The following is a 20,478-nucleotide window of genomic DNA, read 5'->3' as shown; positions in this document are numbered from 1 at the left end:
CGCGTCTTTATCATGGCAATTCTTTGACAGAGATCACCTGCAGCGTCCACAGCTGTGGGTCACAAAAGACAGCAAAAGGTTCACCAAACTCTGCTTTGGGACTGAGGCCATGTTGCCACTCAAAGTGAGAGCATCACATTAACATGTAACTTCCTGCTTCATAGCCTACACAACGTGATACAATGTAACAGTCTGATTCTTGACCCCCGGTGCTGCTAAGGCTATCACCATTAGTTTGCAAGACTCTGATGATAAGGCAGCAGATAGAGGGTGACTGTGTCTCTGAATGACATAATCTGTATGATAATCCCCAATCAATCTCAATCTTGATCTCAAGTGTTTGTGTAATGACAATGAAACAGTGGCTCAGAGGGTTTCTCATCAACACCACAAAGACAGAAGGGGAATCTGTGCCGCGCCTGATTGATTAACTAGGCAGACTGGTTCTCAACCTTTTCTGAAGAAAAACGCCCCCTTGGCCTCATTACAAGCCTCCCAACGCCCCCTTGACATCATCATATGACTGACAATGCCCCCCTGGCTATAAAAAGATTAAATGGACTAATGCCCCCCAATGGCAACTAAGCACCAACCCGTCTCAGTTGAATACTTCTCAATGCCCCCCCCAGAGCTCTCCAATGCCCCCTGGGGGGCTGTACCACCCCTGTTGAGAAACACTACGAAGACTGGACTTTTGTTTGAATCAAGGAGGTCTACATACTTACTGTATCATTGGTTTGAATTCATCCCTCTCCTTACTCCGTTATTTCTAACACTCCTAAGTGACTCTTACTTTACCCTAAAGATATTTTCTGATGTTGGAAGAGTACTGTACACATGAGAAGAAGTCAACAGAACCATTCATCAATGACTCAAACCAACAACGCGCGCACATCCGCGCACACCCACCCACACACACCCACACACACACCCACACACACACACACACACACACACACACACACACACACACACACACACACACACACACACACACACACACACACACACACACACACACACACACACACAGGCAATCTTGTAAAGTATACCTGCTACATGGCGCTGTACTGTACGTATATTGTGTCATCTTGGAAAGCTCTTGTGTGGAGAAGCCACAACATCAGCCAAAAGTACAAGCCCGTGGAGTCTAGTTCCTGTGGGTTTGGATAATGCCTCTGTTGTGAGCTGCAACGTGTTACTATGATTAATCACGCCCCGTACAATTGTGGGAGAGATGTGGGGAAAAGATTAACTTCACATGAACTTTCTTAACCACAATATCTGTATCTGTATCTACCGTATCATCAGAGAGAGTAGAGAGAGGTTCATTGGCCCATTGTTTCCGCGTTCTATTATTGCAAGGGGGAGGGGGGTGAAATCCCCCTTTAGGCAGACCTAGGCAGACCTAAGGACTATTCCATTCAATGCTAGGGCTATTATGACATGTCACTTTAGGCAGACCGGAACCTGGTCACGTTAGGTGCCCATAGCAACCTATTACAATGGCATATCTCAATATACTTAAAGAATCTCTGGTGTCATGGAGCCTATGAAACACATTACAGAGGACTCAATGGAGTAACTTGTCACTTTCAGAAAACTGGTAAAATTAAAGCAAACTGGCAACTATTAAAGGAAGCATGTCAAGAAATGTGTCACCATTTTTGCATAGTATTGTCTTTTTTCAAATGGCCATGGTGGTGCAATCTTTGCTTGCAGCGATGAGACACATGTCAATACAAAAAGATTTGCATGCGCCTTTTCATTGTGGTGGAAGCAATCATTCTTAATTGCTATAATCGCTTACAAAATGGTCCACTCTGTATTAAATTGACACTATTTATGACAATGTGATGACAGCTGTTTCGCGATTTCCATGTCCTTCAGCATTGTCAGCGTAGTCTTTTGGCCAACGTGCTAGAGGCACAAAGGGGACAGTAGTCATGGGCCCAGAATTAGGTTTTCATGACATGTAAGATGACTGTCCTCCTGGGCCCAGAGAAACCTGTCAGCACTGTGCAATACTGAATAGGCTATACTGTTTGTCTGAGTCAGGGGTGGGGAATCTTTTTCATTTGGGGGGCAACTTCAAATTCATGCGAGGGCCAGAAAAGTCCTCCAAGGGCCTTACTATGAACACAAACCAGGATTTCACCCTGCACTTAAGGCCTATGTTGAAGCCAGGCAGCCACCTTTAAAACAGACCCCACCTTCTCTAGGTCAACTGAATATAACTTAATTGTATTGTAAATGTATTCTCAAAGATTCCTTTACAAAATATGTCATATTTCATGTGAAGCTGTATAACATTAAAACAATATCGAGGGCCGGATAAAACGGTCTCAAGGGCCGCAAACGGCCCTCGAGACATACTAAGTTCCCCAACCAGAGGCGGAGCTATAGGGAGGGCGAGCAGGGCATTTGCCCCAGGGCCCAGGACACTCTTGTATTGGTGTTGGGGGCCCTATTGTGACCTTGGCAGGCCGTATGCTTGAAGTGTTTTGCCTTGGGGCCCTGTGTGCATATTGTTCCGCCACTGTCCCCAACCCTGGTCTACGGAAACATTGAGTGTTGCTTCAAAGAATAAAGATACAAATGAGGGAGGGCAAACTGTTACTCATCGAACACGTCCCAGATTAAAACGCTCTCACAACATCACACTGGCAATGACTTAACGGCAAAACTAGTCAGCATGCCAACGATTCTTAATCAGTGCCAGTGCTACAATTAAGCTGTTAAGTATGGTTTTCTGGTTGTCAGGAAAAAAATCAGCTTTTGGGCCATTTTAAAGCCCATGGGCTTTTGCAGCCTTACTGATCAGAAAGTGAAGATTACGATAGGAAGAGCGTGGAAGAGAGATGTAGGGTACTGTTGGAAAATAAGCCAGAATTGAACCTGGGTCCAAATAGGTTGTGCCACTTTATCCAAAATGGCAAGAAAAAATATCCTGACAACCCTGACATTGGATTATTTGGATCAGCATTTACCCTTCTGATCATTCAATAACGAAGCCCACACATGTTTCAGAGACAGATGCTTCATAATGGTAAAGATATGATGATCTTTAATGTTTGACAGCCATGAAAACATACAATAATAATAAATACTGAAGACCATGCAGAGAACATATACAAAGAGGAGAACAGGTGTCTTGAACATACACAGTGATGGCCGCGGGTTCCCTTGGGTTTGCAATGCACCGTCTGGGACATACAGCAGGAGCTAACAAAATACAGTACACTGCCACACAGGGCACATTTGGTACAAACACGTTGGTCTCTCTCGGCATTTCATTCTGAGGCAACAGAGCTCACCTTACATCTCAAGGGAATAAACGTTAGGCTACATATTGTGGCAAATGCACAGTGCATCTTGGCAGCCTTTTTTCACAAAAGAAAATAATGAAGGTGGCAGGTGACAAATAGTGAATTTATGCAATTTAACTCATTGACCAGCTGAGTCAGATGAAGGCGTTCTGCTGGTGAAGACAACGAAATCAGCCTGACGGGAGCCTTGTTAATGTGTGCTAATGTGAGAGTTCATCTTGGGAAACGACGACAACTTCAGTTGGAGGAGCAGTTCACCATCAAAGACAGAAGGCATCTTTCTTGTTTCCTGATGGATTTATAGGCCTCTCCGAAACATCAAAAGGTGACATATCTTTTTAATGCTTTTTTTAAACCCACAAACGAATTACTGACAAAAAAAATTACAAAGACGTCTTACAGAAACATTTTCTCACAGATGAGCAGATTCCGTTCAGCCGCAACAAGCCTATGGGCTAAGTCAGGCCCGGCAACAGAGGGGGACAAAAAGGTCAGTTGTGCTGGGCCCAGGGAGAGGGGGAGCCAAGAATTGGGTTCTAATTTCCTTACGGTTTTGTAGGCATTGAGAGGAGGGCTCCCTCAGGTGATCTGGTGCCGGGCCCAGTCAAAGCTGTCACCGGCCCTAAGGGATTCTTTACAAACCGCAAGTCATAACCTGAACAGACTTGTGGCAGGCCTTACCTAGCGTCAGCTCAACTGAATGAGCCATAAACTTTTACGACAAGGTTCAACCACAAGAAGATGAAAAACCTTGAATAACGAATTATTCTTTTTAGGTCTCTTTCTGTTTTTTTTTGTTAGGTCATGGTTACGTATGTTTGCTCGTTTAATAAGAGCAGGAGCAACAAAATGACAGCCATTATGAGTTGACATTGTGAAAATGCCAAAAGGTATGGCAGGAAAACGAAAATGTCCTACCTGACCATTTCACTGAAAGTTTACTGATACAGGCACAGAAGCTGACGGGGAAATTGGAGATTTTAAGATCAGTTGTCCATGACAACACCAGGCACCAAGGTGTGGCGGAAGAAAAACAAATCAAAACAAAGAAAAACTCCAACGAGCTGAGAACAAATAAGCACTGTAAACAAAGCACAAAGGCCCTCTGATAATTATTAAATATGAACATTAATAAGAAGACACAAATACAAAACACATAGAAATAATAATAAAAACAAAACATTCAAAGTTAAGACCCTTTTGTAGACTGCAGACTTTACGACCATCTCAAATACTCAATCATTGCATCCTCAATTGCCAATGAGTAATCTGTGGCATTTTAAATAAACTCTCTCCATCGAGTCAGTCTAGGGTCACGTCAAATACTGAGTATTAGACCTTCTTGTGCATGATGAAGCGTCTAACTTGAATGTCTACTATGCACAGTGTGGTACAAGCTTTATTATTGTCACATGTAGTGACACATTTGGAATATAACAGTATATAATATATTTATTACCTTTACATAGGTACCATCTTTTTGTACTGTGTTATTATATTACTCTGAAGACAGCTCGAGGTCATAACTGGCCTGTGCTTTCTTGTGTCTATGAGCCCGATTATATGCACATCAATAAACCGTTTATGATCAGGTTTTTGGAGTAACCGGTTTATTCATGTGCTGATGTAAACTGAACAAACTGTTCACAATAATCGGTTTATTGCAGTTATCGGTTTATGAGAAATACGATTCACAGGTGGGTTTTTGGGTAATGAAATTATTTTTTAAGACGTGTATCCAGCATAATCGGGTTATTATCAGGTTCTTGACAATAGAGAATGATAAGTAGCCAATCACAAGCCTTAAATTCTAGCTCCGTGTCACACACTTGAATAGAACACGGGTAACCGACAGACTGCATGTTAACAGCAATAAACAGTTTACTCCAATAACCTGTTTATTCCAATAATCCGATTATTGTGGCAATATAAACAGGCTCAATGATGTTATTCATATGTTCGGGCTTGGTTGTTGAGGGAAGTGTGTGTGTGTGGGGCTGATGATGGGTGACTAGTGGGGGCTTAGTTAGGTGAGACAGCAGGTGGGTGTTTGTAACATGGCACCATGACAATGCGTACAAATACAACGCCGGTTTGAACTTTGTGTACACCATGATTTTGCATCTTTGCCCGTGCTCTACAATGCCCTGTGACAGGTTAGCGTTAGGGGTGGTTTTGGTCTGGGCACAATTTTTCGTTCCTTGTTGTTTCGTTGTTGTTGTTGGCGAAAGTCAAGCTGTATAAAAGTTGCTTTGTTGACAGGTTATGGTTAGGGATGGTTTTGGGGGAAAACTGCTTTTCAGCAGCCTTGCCCAGTTTGTACAGTATGTACTTGTATGTACAGTATGTACTTGCGTGTTGGTCACGTGCCTTGTCATGATGCCAGCCTGGTGTTTGGGAGAAAAAGCTCAGTTGGTGAGGGGAGTGTGTGGAGAACTTGGGCCTGGGACTAGGGGTTTGGTAGGTGACAGGTAGGTGTCTAAAGGGGAAGAGCTCTGTTGATGAGGGCGTGTGTGGGGAGCCTGGTGATGGATGACTGGGAAGGTGGGCCATTGGTAAGACTTTGGCCATTGGTGCCTAAAGCAGGGGTGGGGAACCTATGTCTTGAGAGACGTTTTATCCGGCCCCCGATTTTAATGGTATGTAGTTTCATATGAAATATTACATGTTTTGTAAAGAAATATTAGACATTTCATCTGTAATACAATTAAGGGGACCAAGTGAAGTAGGGGTCTGTTGTAAAGGTGACCACCTTCAAGGGGATCCTGATTTGTGTTCATAGTAAGGCCCTTGGAGGACTTAATCAAATTTGATGTAGCCGTCGAATGAAAACGGTTCCCCACCCCTGGTCTTAAGGGAAAGAGCTCCATTGTTGAGGGAAGTGTAAAGGGAACTTAGGCCTGGGTGTGGGTGGCTGTGTGGGTGGTCTAGATTGGTGATGATGCAGGTGGGAAGTGTGAGGTTCACTCTTCAGATGGAGAAGTGTCCACTTCTGCTTCCTGACCTCCTGTCTCCTTAGGTGCATCCTGCGAAGGACTTTCCTCTTCCGCCGTCTCCTTCTCAGACTCTGGTTGGCCCTCACCAGCCTCAGCCTCACCCTCGGTGCCCCCCTCAGTCTTGGGGGTTTCCTCGAAGCCCGCGCCCTCCCCCTGGGGGGCCTCTCCTCCTTCGTATATGATGTCCTCGGGGTCCGGGGCGGGCGGGCAGAACTCCTCTTCCGGCAGAATTTGCCGGAAGACCGTCTCGGCCAGCTTGACGGAGTAGTCGCAACCCAAGCCCACGTCGGGCCCCGCGCACAGGTGCACGTTGCCGGGCAAGTCGGCGTCGGCGGCGAGGTCCATCGCGGAGGTGTCCAGCATGTTAAAGTACATCGCCCACAACACGGTCGGCCGACCTTCTCCGCTTCTCTCGTCCGTCTTGCCGCCGTCATCTCCCTCCGCGTTGGCCGCCGCCTCAGCACCGGCTCCACCAACAGCGGGGGGCACGGAGAACATGTCGGTGACGAGTGGCTCCAGGTCCGCTCGGGCGGTTCCCCTGGAGGCGCAGGTGAGGTGCACCAGGTAGGTGCCAGGCATGCAGGTCATGGACGAGGAGCAGAGCTCCACCACGCGCACCGACGGCCCGCCGGCCTCCAGGGGGGGCACCGTCAGCAGGGAGATCTGCTGGTCCGAGTCGGCGGGCAGCACGGAGCGGTCCGTGATGAGGACGGCCCTGGATATACGCTGCTGCTGGTCCTCCTTCTTCTTCTTCCACTGGTCGACCATAAACCCGTCCTCCACCACAAAGTGGGTGCAGCCGATGCGCTGGCCGTGCGTGTCGATGACCGCCTTGCACCGGTTGCTCTCCTTGTCCACCACCAGGGCGGCGACGGAGTGCCGCAGGCAGTAGATGCCGCCGAAGACGGCGCTCATGCGGCAGAAGCACTGCGGGATCTCGCCCAGGCCGTAGAGCGGGAACAGGAAGGGCGTGTTGCCGTAGCGGCCCAGGCACTGCAGGAAGTGCCGCGTGGCCCGCAGGCCGTCCGCCGTGCGGCAGCTCTCCTTCGTCACCATGGCGATGGAGTGCAGCACGAAATGCTGCAGGTTCTCCGTCAGCTTCTTGGTCTTGAGGAAGTCGGAGAAGAGCGAGTCGGCCGAATCCTGGTACTCCTCCGGGTGGCTCTCGAAGTCCATGCAGAAGGTGAGGAACTTCATGAGCATGCGCTTCTCCACCATGGTGAGCTGCTTGCTGGCGAACACGTCGGCGCGCGAGCAGGGCACCTGCTCCACGCGTCCCGCCCGGTAGGTCAGGACGCGCGTGGCGATCTTGAACTCGGTGTAGCGGCTGACCTTGGACTGGATCAGGAGGTCGACCAGGCTGCCGCGCGAGTAGATGAGCTTGGAGACCAGGTCGATGTTGAACCGCCGGCCCTCCTTCAGCAGAGTGGGGTAGGTGATCTTTTTCTTCTTCTTCTTCTTCTCCTCCTCCTTTGTGCTTTTGTCCTCCTCCTGTTGTTGTTGCTGCTGCTGTTCATCTTTTTCCTCTGCGTCACCTGATTGGGTGGCCTCTTGCTTGGCAGTTCCTTCCTCCTCTTGCGTCTCGGAGGCCTCGTTGTTCTGGCTGCACTGCTGAGTTTCACTGCCGGTTGAGGTTTCCTGTGTGCCGTCAGGACTGACAACGCCCTCCTCCTCCTCCCCCTTCGTTTCCTCTGCAGAAGGAGGTGCAGTTTCAGTCAGTTGCTTATCTTCTTTCGCCACCTCCTTCTCCTCCTCCTCTTCCTCTTCCTCCTCTAAACTTGCATAGCAGAACACCTCTAAGTCACTAATGAAGGACTCGTCAGCGCTGATAGGCAAAGCCTCTTCCCCATCCTCCACTTTACTCCTCCACTCCACCTCCTCCTCCTCCTCCTCTTTGCTCTGAGAGCCCGGTTGGGCCTTGTGCTCCTCGATCCAGGACAGCAGGCTGTTGAAGTTGAAGCCGGCCCATTTGCTGGAGTAGTAGTTCCTGCGGTCCACGTGCAGGACCCTCTGGCCCACTCTCGAACAGGCCGAGGCGACGATGGACTCTGTGAGGCCAGTGCCGAGGATGACGACATCGAACTCAGACGGGAGATTGTCGGATGCCATCGTCAATCTAAAATCTTTAGGAAAATACAATGCACAAATACAACCATCATTAGTTTATGTTTTGCCAAGAAATTCCAATAACACCATTCAAGATGACATTAAATTTAGGTTTCGCAAAAACATGAACAGTTTTAATAGATTCCACAGAATGTGACATGCACTTTCACCAAAGATTAACATTCATTATTTCTTCCAGTGCTGCAGAGCTATATGAAGCTAGAAATTGTGTACCAACAAAACAGGTAGGCCTTGAACTCTACTTGTAAAACAGGCCTGCCTATCACAGTAGTCCATCAGAATGAAGGGGGAAACGGCAAGAACCTGTGCAGTACACACCCTAACTATGACATGTCGCATCAGACCGAATAAGAGTCAAACACCAATTCATTATGCCAATGTTGTGTGTAACTAAATTTTAAAAATGTGAGAACGTTGTATTTAAAATGCTCAGATTACATGGGATGTCATTTTTGCTGTTTCAATTCATTTCCGGTCAAGGGGGTTGGTTAGTAGCTAAAATAGCCTTGGGTAATGGTTAGCCTTTAGACTCGGGATAATCACGTGCGTAAACTCCTTTTTGTCGAGTACAGCAATCATGAAGGGAAGCGCCTTTCGGAAGAGACATTTGGGAACTACAACTATTTGACCAATGCAGCGTCTACAAAATTTAGGTAGCAAAGACGGCACCCGCGTTTTAAAACCAGAGAATGTTTAGCTAAGACTAGCTACGACAGGCTAGCAACAAGATACGCATCCAAGTTTTACTGAAGGCGTTGACGTCTAATCAAAACACCATGGATGACTCTGACACCCGTGCAATTCTTCCAGACGAGGAGGAATCACCCGAAGATAATTCTATAGCGAGTAAATGCTGTTGCCCCATGTCCATGGGCGACAACGCCGTTTGCAGTCCTCCACCTTATTCCTGCCCACTTTCCGTGTCGGTCGAGCCTGTGCTCTTTCTATCAATGTTTTCATTGGGACTTCAGATACCCCTTTGCACACAATACCTGTGGGATCGCATCAGTGAAGATCTGGGTTACAACGGGACAGATACGGGGAAGTGTGCCAACCACACAGGGCCTGTCGATCCTCTGGAGAAGGTATCTCTGAAATTGTAAACAAACGGGGTGGCTGCCTGGCTGCCTGGCTTGGTCTACGGAAGCCGAAGTGGGACGAGCCCAAACGACATTCTTTTGGTTTCTCACATCGACAATTGTTTTTTTTCTCATATATAATATCATAGTAATAATAGCTTGTGGATCACATTTGTGAACCCAGTCTACAATGAATAGTAGGCCTACTTCTTTTAAGTGTGTGTTCACATGTGTCAGTAGGCTGCCCTGCGCAGTGTGCAGCATAAGGCAAAAGGGTTACATGTTTACATATTTCAGTCCACATTGATAAAGCAAAAGGTCAAGGAGGAGGAGGTGCCAGTTTCTTGCTTATTTTACTACTTCTACAAAAAAAACTTTGTGAACCCAAGGAGCAAAATCCAGTTGAAAATCCCAGTTGAAATCCTAATTTGATATGAAATGCTTTCAAATGGTATTTCTATATTTAATTTTAAAATTTAAAGCCCATTGGGAAACTCCAACTACCAGTGTCATCGTGATTATATAGGCTACAGAATAGATAGCCTAGAAAATTAATGGTGGGACCAGTCCCAATCAAACATGCAGCTTAGCCTACAGACACGTTTAGACATAGTTAGACACCAGTAATGGTTCCATCTTCCATATAATAACGCATGACTTTCATCTGGAATTTTCTTTGCACTGTTTTTTTGTACAGCTAAGGAATCAATGAAATGAATGACATTCAGATTTTTTTTCTCATTCCTTTTCCCAGGAGGTGGAGACTCAGACAGCACACTGGAACTTGTACATCAACTTGGGAGCCTTTTTCATCAGCCTCTTCTCCTCCACCCTCTTTGGGTCCTGGAGTGACCGCGCAGGCCGGCGCCCCGTCCTGATCATATCCAATCTGGGCCTGGCCACACAGGCCGCACTCTACCTGCTGGTGTTTTACTTGAAGTTACCTGTGGCCTGGTTGCTTGCGGGCCGTCTCTGCAGTAGCCTGACGGGAGACTTCAATGCCACCCTCGCAGGCTGCTTTGCCTATGTGGCCGACACGAGCGACAGAGGGTCCCGGACGTTCCGTGTGGCTATACTGGAGGCCTGTATAGGTCTCGCTGGCATGTTTGCCAGCCTCATTGGCGGACCGTGGCGAAGGGCGCAAGGGTAGAGATACAGTAACATTCATATTCCTCATTGTCAATTTAATTAGTAGGCCTACATGAAGCTGTTTTTGACAGAGCACTAGGGTAGAGATAGCATATCCATACTCTCCATCCATATTACTATACATGCTAGTTGGACTACATGAGGCTTATTTCGACCTGGCATTTATTTGCAAAAATGGATTAGAATGCATTCCCAAACACCGTCACACTCTCACCTTAAATAAATATGAATTTATAAGCGTAGATAAAATATCTAGCCTCTTCATCTTCAGGTAGCACATGCAGTTGATTTTGACAGGGATTTCCAGCATTTGCACTTGATGCTTTTAATCTTGGCACTTGCTTTTAATCTTGTAATCTCCTTCTAATCTTGTTTTATGTTTATTATTTTTATGGTTTTATTGCGTAATTTTATCTCTACATCCATTTTAATCTTTTCTGTTTTGTCTGTGTCCTGTCTGTAACAATGTAATGTGTGCTGCCGCCTTGGCCAGGGCTTACTTGAAAAAGAGAATTCGATTCTCAATGTGATTTTGTTCCCTGGTTAAATAAAGGTAACAAAATCACATACATAATGTACCCTTCATCCACCTCCACATACCCAGTCTCTCACCGTCTGTACAATAAGAATTTTGAAAAAAATAAAATTGACACAGTGTCCTAGCCTACATGATATCCCACCGCAAGTTTAAAGCACAGCTGTGCTCAATCTCTCCCCAGGTACATCAACCCATTCTGGATGGTCTTGGCGACCAGCCTGGCATCCGCCCTGTACGCCTTCCTGTTCGTACCCGAGTCGGTGGTGCCGGACCCTGAAGCCAGACTGCTCACCACCAAGCACCACCGGGCAGTCGTGCGTCTCTACACCAGGAAAGGGCCGGAGGAGGAGAAGGGCCGACTGCGCAGACTGCATCTCTGGCTCTACTCCCTCTGTTTCTTCGTGGTCGTCACCGTGCACTTTGGGAGCCGTAACCTGTACGTGCTGTACGAGCTCAGCGCTCCGCTGTGCTGGGGGCCGGAGATGATCGGCTACGGGTCGGCGGCCCAGCACCTGACCTACCTGAGCAGCCTGGCGGGGCTGAAGGGCCTGCAGCGGTGCCTGGACGACTCCTGGGTGGCCCTCCTGGGACTGCTGTCCAACGCCTGCGGCCTGCTGGTCATTTCTCTGGCCGACACCACCGCTCTTATGTTCACAGGTACGTATACTTAACTATAGGCCTACTACAGCAGCGTGCGACACTAGGGCTACTGCAAGATGTGTGTGTTGGGAACGTGTGCACACTACACGTCTTTCAAGTGTAATTTCATTCCGATTAACAATCATTTATATTCTCTGTTGCTTAAACATAAGCAGTTCTAGATGAGAGAGCAGGGCCCCTGTAATGACCACTGTAATATTGGATGATTTAAATAGTAATTTAATTTCTAATCAAAACAAGTGAAAAGTTTAAAAAAAATGCAAAAAGAATGTTTACCTGTCTTGCTGTTATATATTCCTAAAAAAACATTGGCCTTGATTCAGTCTCCCTTCTAGTTTTGGCTTTTAACCATCATTTAAACAGTGCTGTCTACAGCAGATTGGATCTTTTGATTGATATTTACTAAATAGTTAAATGATATTTACTAGTGTGTATTAGTGTAACCAAAGTACAATTTTGCAGTTAAAATGTCTATGTAGCAAAGGGGAGTAGATTTGCCCAGCCAGGACTCAAACCCAGACCTTTTGGGGTAGTAAACTGGGACCCTGACCACTACACCCTAAGAGCCAGGCTCATTGGTGTGACAGTCAGAACAGACCCACAACCCTAGTGATGGTCACTCCACCACACTCTATCTCTTGAAATTCAAAATGGCAGGCAATGGAGAGGATCCCCCTTTTTCATGTATGTATTTTTCCAGTCATAATGAATACTTAGAATTTGATGGTGGTGGTAAGTATTCGTGGAAAAGGTGGTATTTGTGAATGGGTGGCATGAATTCTGGAAATAAACAACTAAACATCTTACACAGTGTACCTTTAATATGCAGTCTCTCGATTTAGAGTTCAACTGTAAATCAAATCACACCACAAACTTATTATCAGTTCCTGACACTGTGCTGTAGACTGGGTCATGTCCGATATACAAGCACAAAAACACACCCACTCAAGGCCTTTCTCATCAAAAATGTAACTTGATTTATGCAAGTTTTTGGATATTTTAAAACATAGCTTTTTATATTCAATGTGTATTGTCTCATAATTCATACTCAGATAACTACTGTGTTCTATGTTGTTTGTGTAATTTGTAGAGCCAGAAAGGAACTTTTCATGGTGTGGGGTGTGACTTTAGAGTTCAACTATACAGTGAGAATAAATTATCTGACTAAGGCACTCCAGATTAAAATGTCTTTATTAATATGACAAGTCCTACATGGACATATTAAAAACAAGGCCTTGTTGGTCTACGTCAGGATAACTTTTTGACTATTTCATTGATGAGTGGTTCATCTCAAAGCCCAAAGACCCCTATATTGGGTAACCATTTTAAGAATGTTTGGGTGAGAGGATCATATTAGATTTAAAAGTTGTCATTCTTGTAAAAGCTCTGTGGGCCAGATGAAATGGCTCAGTGGGCCGCATGTGGCCCCCAGGCCTAAGTTTGCCCACCCCTGGTATAGTCTAACACTGCACCTTTAACAAAGCTGTGTTAAAACCTATTCAAACTGTTTAGCTGCACGTAATAGCCAGCTCAGCCGGGCCATCACCTTGCTATGCCTTCCACAATGGCTACACAGATTCAAACACACAAGGGATTTTCCCATCAAGGATGTAACTTGATATAAAATGATGTGCATTAAAAAAAGTTTATACGACACACGAAATTGAAGATCAGTATTGCTGCAACGTCAGCTTTGCCACACTAAGGTTAGGTTTGTATAGGCTGAGGGCACCTTTTCCCAAAAAGGGTTTAGGCATTCAGCAGGTGTTTTTTGCCGGTGCCCTAGGCTTATATGGGTTCTATGTTGTTTGTGTAATTTATAGAGCCAGAAAGTAGCTTTCAAACAACCCCAAAACAATAACTCTCTCTTTGTGACTTTAATTGAATTGAATGTATAGTATCCTACCCTCTTAATTCAAAGTTTTTGAATCGATTTCTCCCTTAATATTTGTGCCAGATTTATGCAAATGCTATTCTGGTTTTCTACCTTGCCAGTAAAAAGGCACACTATATTTTATAGAAATCTGTGTCGGCCCGGGCCCCAAAGTGTCTGTTTTCACGTGAGATGAACCAGAGGCAGATTATCGAAAGATAGTAAAGAACACCTGGATGCATCTTATATCTATACCCCCCAACAAAAAAAGAACTTTGGCATTATTTTGATTGAAAATTTCATGGGATAGGGCTACAGATAGAGCATTCTGATTGAAGGACAGATTTTGTCTCCTTTGGATTATTCTCCATGGTGGGAGTGCTAGGCCACCTCGCCAGGCAAAACTATTTTCTGCCGCTCGGCGGGTTTGTTTCGTTTCCTCACATTCAGTCAGGCTATCTCAAGGCAGTACCTTCTTAACCCATTTTAGCCTAAGCCCTTTCTGGGAAAAGGTGCGCTCTCCCTATTAAAACCTAATTATCACCCAGTGAGCAGACGGAACGTCTTCTGATTGGCTGAGCAGGTGTCCTTTATTCCCCGCTAGCAGGACACCTATGATGTCATGCGGGCATGCGGGCGTCCAAGTTGCTTCTTTTTTAACTTTCTGGCGAAGTGCCGTTACTAGTTCTATCGCATCTGGTTGTCTAGTCAAGACCACGTCGTTAGTTCTATCGCATCTGGTTGTCTAGTCAAGACCCCATTACTAATTCCATTGCATCTCGTTGTCAAGTCAAAAACCCAGTCGTCAATTCTATCGCATTTGGTTGTCAAGTCACCCCAACATTCTGCGCGCGTCCAGGCTATGCCTCCGATAGAGGCGCGTCTCACTAGATTAGGAAGTGGTGCCCATAGCAACGTACCAAGCGCAATGGTGAAACTACTTTCTCACGAAGCCTTAGATGAACTTATTAATAAATTAATAAATTAATACTTAAATGCTGGTAACCGGGTGATAAGCGGAATAGCGGCCTTCGAGGTGTCCCGATATCAAGGGAAAATTGACTTGGCGAAGCGAACAGCCTTTCGGCTGCGCCGTCAGGCCATTTAGAACGCTCCGCCTCGTCCATTATTTCCCTTGATATCGGGACACCTCGTCGTCCGCTATTCCATACATATCTCACCCTCCAAAGCACATAAAACATGAAAAAAGTTGCCTTTTTTAAGTGAAAACCTTCATTTTGCACTAGAATGTGTTCATTCAGCTTTAACATACCCACAATTTTAATAAAACAGCTCAAATCTCAAGAACCTTAATGCAGCGTATATGTCGCTCCAGGACACAATGGGTTAAAATGTCTCTCAGAGACCCCAGGCCATCCCTACCAGGCTGTACACAAGTATTCAGTGTGCGTGCTATAGCCTACTGTAAGCACCTTCTTGAAATGCATCTAATTTGTATGACCCTTCAAGTCAGACGTCTCCGGGAAGCATTCAGGGAAGGATTTATGCAATACTTTTACTAAACCTTAAGTCTTGATGGACTTTAAGATTATTGTCTCAACGTTACAATCTGAACACACCCAGGCCTCAGTTTTTATACAGACTGTTTGCACCAGACGAGAACAGTAAAAGTTTTGCTCAACTAAGTAAAAAAAAGAAGCTCACTCATGATGGTTTCACTTAACTGTGTAGACCTTTAAAAGGGCAGTTTTGCATTGAATGTAGTATAGTATGCTATTGTGGATTATGACTGGTGTGATGTAATAGTCAAAGTGATCTTCCTCAGTTACACATCCATTCAAGATCCAGTTGCTCAGGTGGAGAAATGAAAATGGGCATCATGACATTACATTACATTTAGCAGAAGATTTTTATTTAAATAAACTTATAAAAATAAGCAGTAGCAGTAACATACAATATGTGTCATCAATACTACAGACTACCCATCCTTGACAAGTTTAGTGCAAATAGGTAGGGTTGGCTTTGTTGTGAAGCGAAGTTTTGGAACAGAAGACTTGTCACAAGCTTTTTGAAGAGTGGCAGAGATGACCTATACTCTTGTAGCAACTGGGAACGTGTTCCGCCATTGGACTGGGATAGCTTTGTGTGAGCAGAGGGCAAAGCTAGACGTTTCATGTTGGAGGAACACAGGCGCAGAAGAACCCTAATATGTGATATGTTATGTTTTTGTTTGATGGAGGAAGAGATAACGACTGATAACGTCCTTGTCACTTGCTGACTTCTAAGTCAAGGGGAAGGTTTGAGTTTGGACGGCACTTAAGGTAAATAAATGACTCCCATGTTATCTCTCGTTATCTCAGAGCAGTGCATGGCAGAAGGCCTACCGATAAAGTCACATTTCCGAACCATGTCGGCTCACATGTTTTAATCACTGTTAACCCTGTCCTTGATGGCTCACTTCATTGCAAGGAACATACGCTGGGAGAGGGGTTCAAAGGGGCAGTTGGAGGACCAAGGAGTGGATTCACCTCAGGGACTCGTCGGGAAGTTTACTCTCTGCTCTGCCATCTTGTGTAGACTCCTATAAGCTGCAGCTTTGGTGCCTTGAAGCAGATTTTTTTTTTAATTTGTGTGTTTGTTTTGTTTTTGTTGTTGTTGTTCTGTTTATAGCAGCATTGGGCAATGCATTCTGATGGAAGAAGGTATACTGTATACCTTTCATCAGAATGTGTTGCCATTTTAAAAACAAATACATAATACATAATCCTAAAAGACCAATACTTTTAATAATGGGTTCCGTGCATGGGCTTTTTATTAAGACAAATAGTGTCCATATATACAGACAGAATGAGAGTGGTTTCGTCTGAAAGACTGGTATTATGGTTAAGTGCCAAGCAGATTTGGAAGTGCTTCCTGGAAGTCTGTGAGCATATTGTGTAGTGAGCAAAATGAATTTGTAGTAAATGTAGTAAAGTAAATGTCTGCGTGTTGTATTTCCCAGGGTATGGGCTTTGCTTCCTCGCTCTGATTCCTACTTCAGTGCTGCGATCAAAGCTCTCCAAGCTGGTGGACCCCTCTGAGCAAGGTACATGGATGGATGGATGGATGGATTGATTAATTAATCACAATTTGATTTTCAGTACAGCTTCAGTATAGGTTACAACGTACTAACATAATAGTTGCAGATATACAGATGAATTGTGGGGGAGTGATGAGGCAAGGGTGGGACAACCCCCAACCCCACCCCTACAATCTTTTCCCTGGTAATATGACCTGCCTGTATGTTAGGGGTAGGGCACCTTTTTCATTCGAAGGGCCACTTCAAATTCCTCCCAAGGGCCGTACTATGAACACAAACCAGGATTCCCCCCTACAATTTAGGCCTGTATTGAAGGCAGACCCCACCTTCTCTAGGTCCCCTGAATATAATTTCATTGTATTGTAAATGTAATTTCTAAGATTCCTTTACAAAATATGTCATATTTCATATGAAATTGAGTTGAAACATATCGGGGGCCAGATAAAATCGTCCCTCTGGACATAGGTTCCCCACCCCTGATCTATGTGGAAAACAGTTTGGTCCCTCCTCAGTATTCTCTTTAAATAGTCTTATCTTGTGATCACTTAAACATCATATACTAGCCAAGTGACAAAATTCTATCAAAAGAGAATGCTATGTGTACAAGGTCTGTAACATTTTCTCGCAGATTTTGTTTTTGTTCAATACCTAGGTAGGATGTGCACAATGTGTGTCTCTGGCAATGTAGATGAGTCATCTTTGTGTAGCCCCTTAATGCATGCCGTACCTCCTGTGGCACGTTGTAAAAGACATTGAAAGTTAACTACTACAACACTACACTACTATGACAGTGCACGGGGCCTTAAGTAATACATTACGACTTGGTCATTGCCATTCTGGTCACAGCTCATTTATAATGCCGTGTCTTAAGGGGTTAAAACCTGGTTGTGTGTCCACGTGGCAGGGGCCCTCTTTGCGTCCGTGGCGTGTGTCGAAGGCCTGTGTTCCATGGTGGCTAGCGGGCTCTTCAACTCCCTGTATCCCGCCACCCTGCACTTCATGAAGGGCTTCCCGTTCCTCTTTGGAGCCTTGCTGCTCACTCTCCCAGCAGGAATAATTGGGTAAGCCAGAGTACTGTAATTTGTATGCAGTACTGTAATTTGTATGCAGTATCAGTTGCACCACTGCACGAGAGGGTTCCAAACAGTGAAAGATGGCAGAGTGTGCCTGTAAATGTGTGGCTTCTTCTACCGTATTCTGAGGAATCCAGTATTCTTCTTTGTGGGGTGGTCCTTTAATTCACATAGGGTATTTGAGTAATAACAAATGTCTGCTGACAGGACCGGATTAACGCACAGGCTAGATATGGGTGCAGCCAGGGGACCCCTGATCGACCAAAAATGACAAAAGAAAATCAGAGCTGTGACAAGATGCAGTATTGACATATTCATCAGTCATATTGAGCAAAGTTGGTAGACATGTAATTCCTATCTTGTAATTATGACACTTTCTATGTACATTTGTCACGAAATCTGCCCTCTGGTGGGGGGCACAGCAACCTGTAGCCTAGGGGCCCCATGCCATCTTAACCCGGCCCTGTCTCCTGAAGTAAATTTCTTATTACTAACCCATTGAATCTACTGCTTAACTTTCTATTTACCTGAATGACTATGGTTGTTGTTGTTGTTGTTCAGGACACTTGGCTGTCAACAGAGGAGACGGAACACAGACAACTCTGCAGAGGCCTCCTGAGGCAGTAGCTGGAGTGGGAGGGGGGGGGGCAAGCTCTATTCAGACATACTGCTATTCAGACATACTGCTATTCAGAGATCAGAAATGTCGTAGGGTTAGGGTTAGGGTCAGGGTAACTGCATGTACTCTCCCTAAACTCAAAAACCCTGAGCAACGTAGCACAAACCACAGAAATGGCAGATTTCGATGGGAAACGTGCCAGTATTCAGACAATAGACATCAATGTCTGAATAGCGGCATGTCTGAATAGCACCATGTAACAGTAGCTGGAGTGGAAGCTTTAAGCCAGGGGGTGGAGTAGAAGACATCCCCTGCGGACCCTCTGTCAAACTGGGCTTGATGTCCCGTCTGTCACCCATGTGGACGGTATACAATTGAATGATTAAAAAAAATGTATTCCTTGCTTTTCAGAAATCTCAGAAGAAGGGAATGTTAACCTGTTCTAGACCAAAGATTAAAGCTATTAATTGCACTAACACAACGGGAAAGTAAGTGTGTGTGTGTGTGCACGTGCGTGTTAGGAGTCATTTTAAAAAATATATTTGTATGTTTTACTATTTCTTGAATAAATTGTAGTAATTGTACTACCTGCTTTATTTGTTAAATTTATGTTGCTTCGCCTTCCTTCATTCACCTTTCCACGTGTTCAGACATTATCAGTGGGCTTTAGCCTCGAGGTTAGAGGAGGAAACCGAAGATACAGTAGATCTGGGCTGCATTCCAATATGCGACCTTGCATCCTCCACTTGTGCTTGTGGCCTAACGTTTTGCTGATGCCCCGCCTCCGTGGAGAAAACAATTAAGTTTCCCCGCTGTCAGCCTAGCCAAACAATTTTTGGGGGGACTATTCTTCATTCACCATCCAGTTTGCAAGTGAGAAAATGACTTTATAATTGAGCTTTTGCGAGATATTGCAATATAATGATGTTGTCAGTGATGTCATCATGACGTATTACTTCCTGGTACGAGGCCACAAGCACAAGTGGAGGACGCAAGATCGCATATTGGAACGCAACCATTGACAGGTCTGATGGCACAAGAAAATCCTGAGCCTGAACCTTAAACCGTTTTTGAAATGAGAAAAACTTGTAATGACTATATTTCGTTTTTGCAAACAAACTTCTCTCCAGCCTGAAATCCAACACCGAAGCTGAATGCTATCAACCATGTTTTGAGAACTACTCATACTGTAGCACAGGGGTCCCCAACCTTTCTACTGAGGGCCACCGGAGGGATGCTTTTGTACAAAATCCTCTATTCATGTTCAAAATCCTCTACTCATATCTTGGCATCATTCTCAAATCACACTATTATTGAATGATACTTTGCTTAAAGGTTATTAAGAATAAATATTGAAATTAAGAAAAGCATTAACTGTGACAAAAATCTGGTAGTCGTCACTGTTTATTAACATCCTTGGTGGGCACCTCAGAAACTCCTGGAGGGCTATTTGGCGCCCGCGGGCACCACGTTGGTGACACCTGCTGTAGCATGTATGTGAGGCAACATACTTGCTTGCTTGCTCTGCTCCCCTCCCTGTGACCAAGGGAGGAGGATGACTGCACGGGCCTACCGGGCCCAAGAGCCAAGATGGCCCTGAAGCCCAAGTCACCGTGCCACATAAAACACTTCATTTTTGGTTTATATTTATTGTTCACATAGTGTTAAAATTTGACTTAACCACCATATTATTCTTTTTTCCTGGGGTAGAAACCCCAGAACCCTGAACATCAAAAGCTGTCCAACATCTTCAGTCAACACCCAAATCATTTCAAACTTCACGATTCCAAGGAGGGGGGGCTTTCTTGTTGTCTGGCTCCAGGGGCCCATAATTCGTCCCTGCCTCGTGATCCCTGGTGGCTCCCATGGGCTTGTGTGTTTGTGTGAAACAGCTGTGGCCAAACTTTCTTAAGTGGGCTCACATTACCTCAGGCCTGGTACTGGAGCTGAGGTTAAACCAACCCATCTTAACTCTACTCTAGTCCCAGAGGCTTT

At 45.2% G+C, this 20,478-nt stretch overlaps 2 protein-coding genes across 2 annotated transcripts; one reads left to right on the top strand and one right to left on the bottom strand.

Moving 5' to 3' along the window:
- Window positions 1-3,044: 3,044 nt before the first annotated feature.
- On the bottom strand, window positions 3,045-9,537 carry chm (CHM Rab escort protein). The gene is made up of 2 exons (XM_063205595.1): window positions 9,445-9,537; window positions 3,045-8,448 (listed from the first exon to the last, which is right to left on the bottom strand). The coding sequence occupies exon 2, from the start codon at window positions 8,432-8,434 to the stop codon at window positions 6,293-6,295; it is 2,142 nt and encodes a 713-aa protein (XP_063061665.1). The 5' UTR covers window positions 8,435-8,448; window positions 9,445-9,537; the 3' UTR covers window positions 3,045-6,292.
- On the top strand, window positions 8,862-19,307 carry slc46a1 (solute carrier family 46 member 1). The gene is made up of 6 exons (XM_063205596.1): window positions 8,862-9,537; window positions 10,286-10,677; window positions 11,400-11,875; window positions 16,714-16,797; window positions 17,696-17,852; window positions 18,426-19,307. Exons 1-6 carry the CDS (start codon window positions 9,229-9,231, stop codon window positions 18,481-18,483), a joined length of 1,476 nt encoding a protein of 491 aa, XP_063061666.1. The 5' UTR covers window positions 8,862-9,228; the 3' UTR covers window positions 18,484-19,307.
- The last annotated feature ends 1,171 nt before the right edge of the window (window positions 19,308-20,478 follow it).

Source organism: Engraulis encrasicolus, chromosome 8 (assembly GCF_034702125.1).
Source record: "Engraulis encrasicolus isolate BLACKSEA-1 chromosome 8, IST_EnEncr_1.0, whole genome shotgun sequence".
Taxonomy (NCBI): Eukaryota; Metazoa; Chordata; class Actinopteri; order Clupeiformes; family Engraulidae; genus Engraulis; species Engraulis encrasicolus.
Note: the sequence above shows the minus strand (reverse complement) of the source record. Positions and strands in the feature narration are given on the sequence as shown.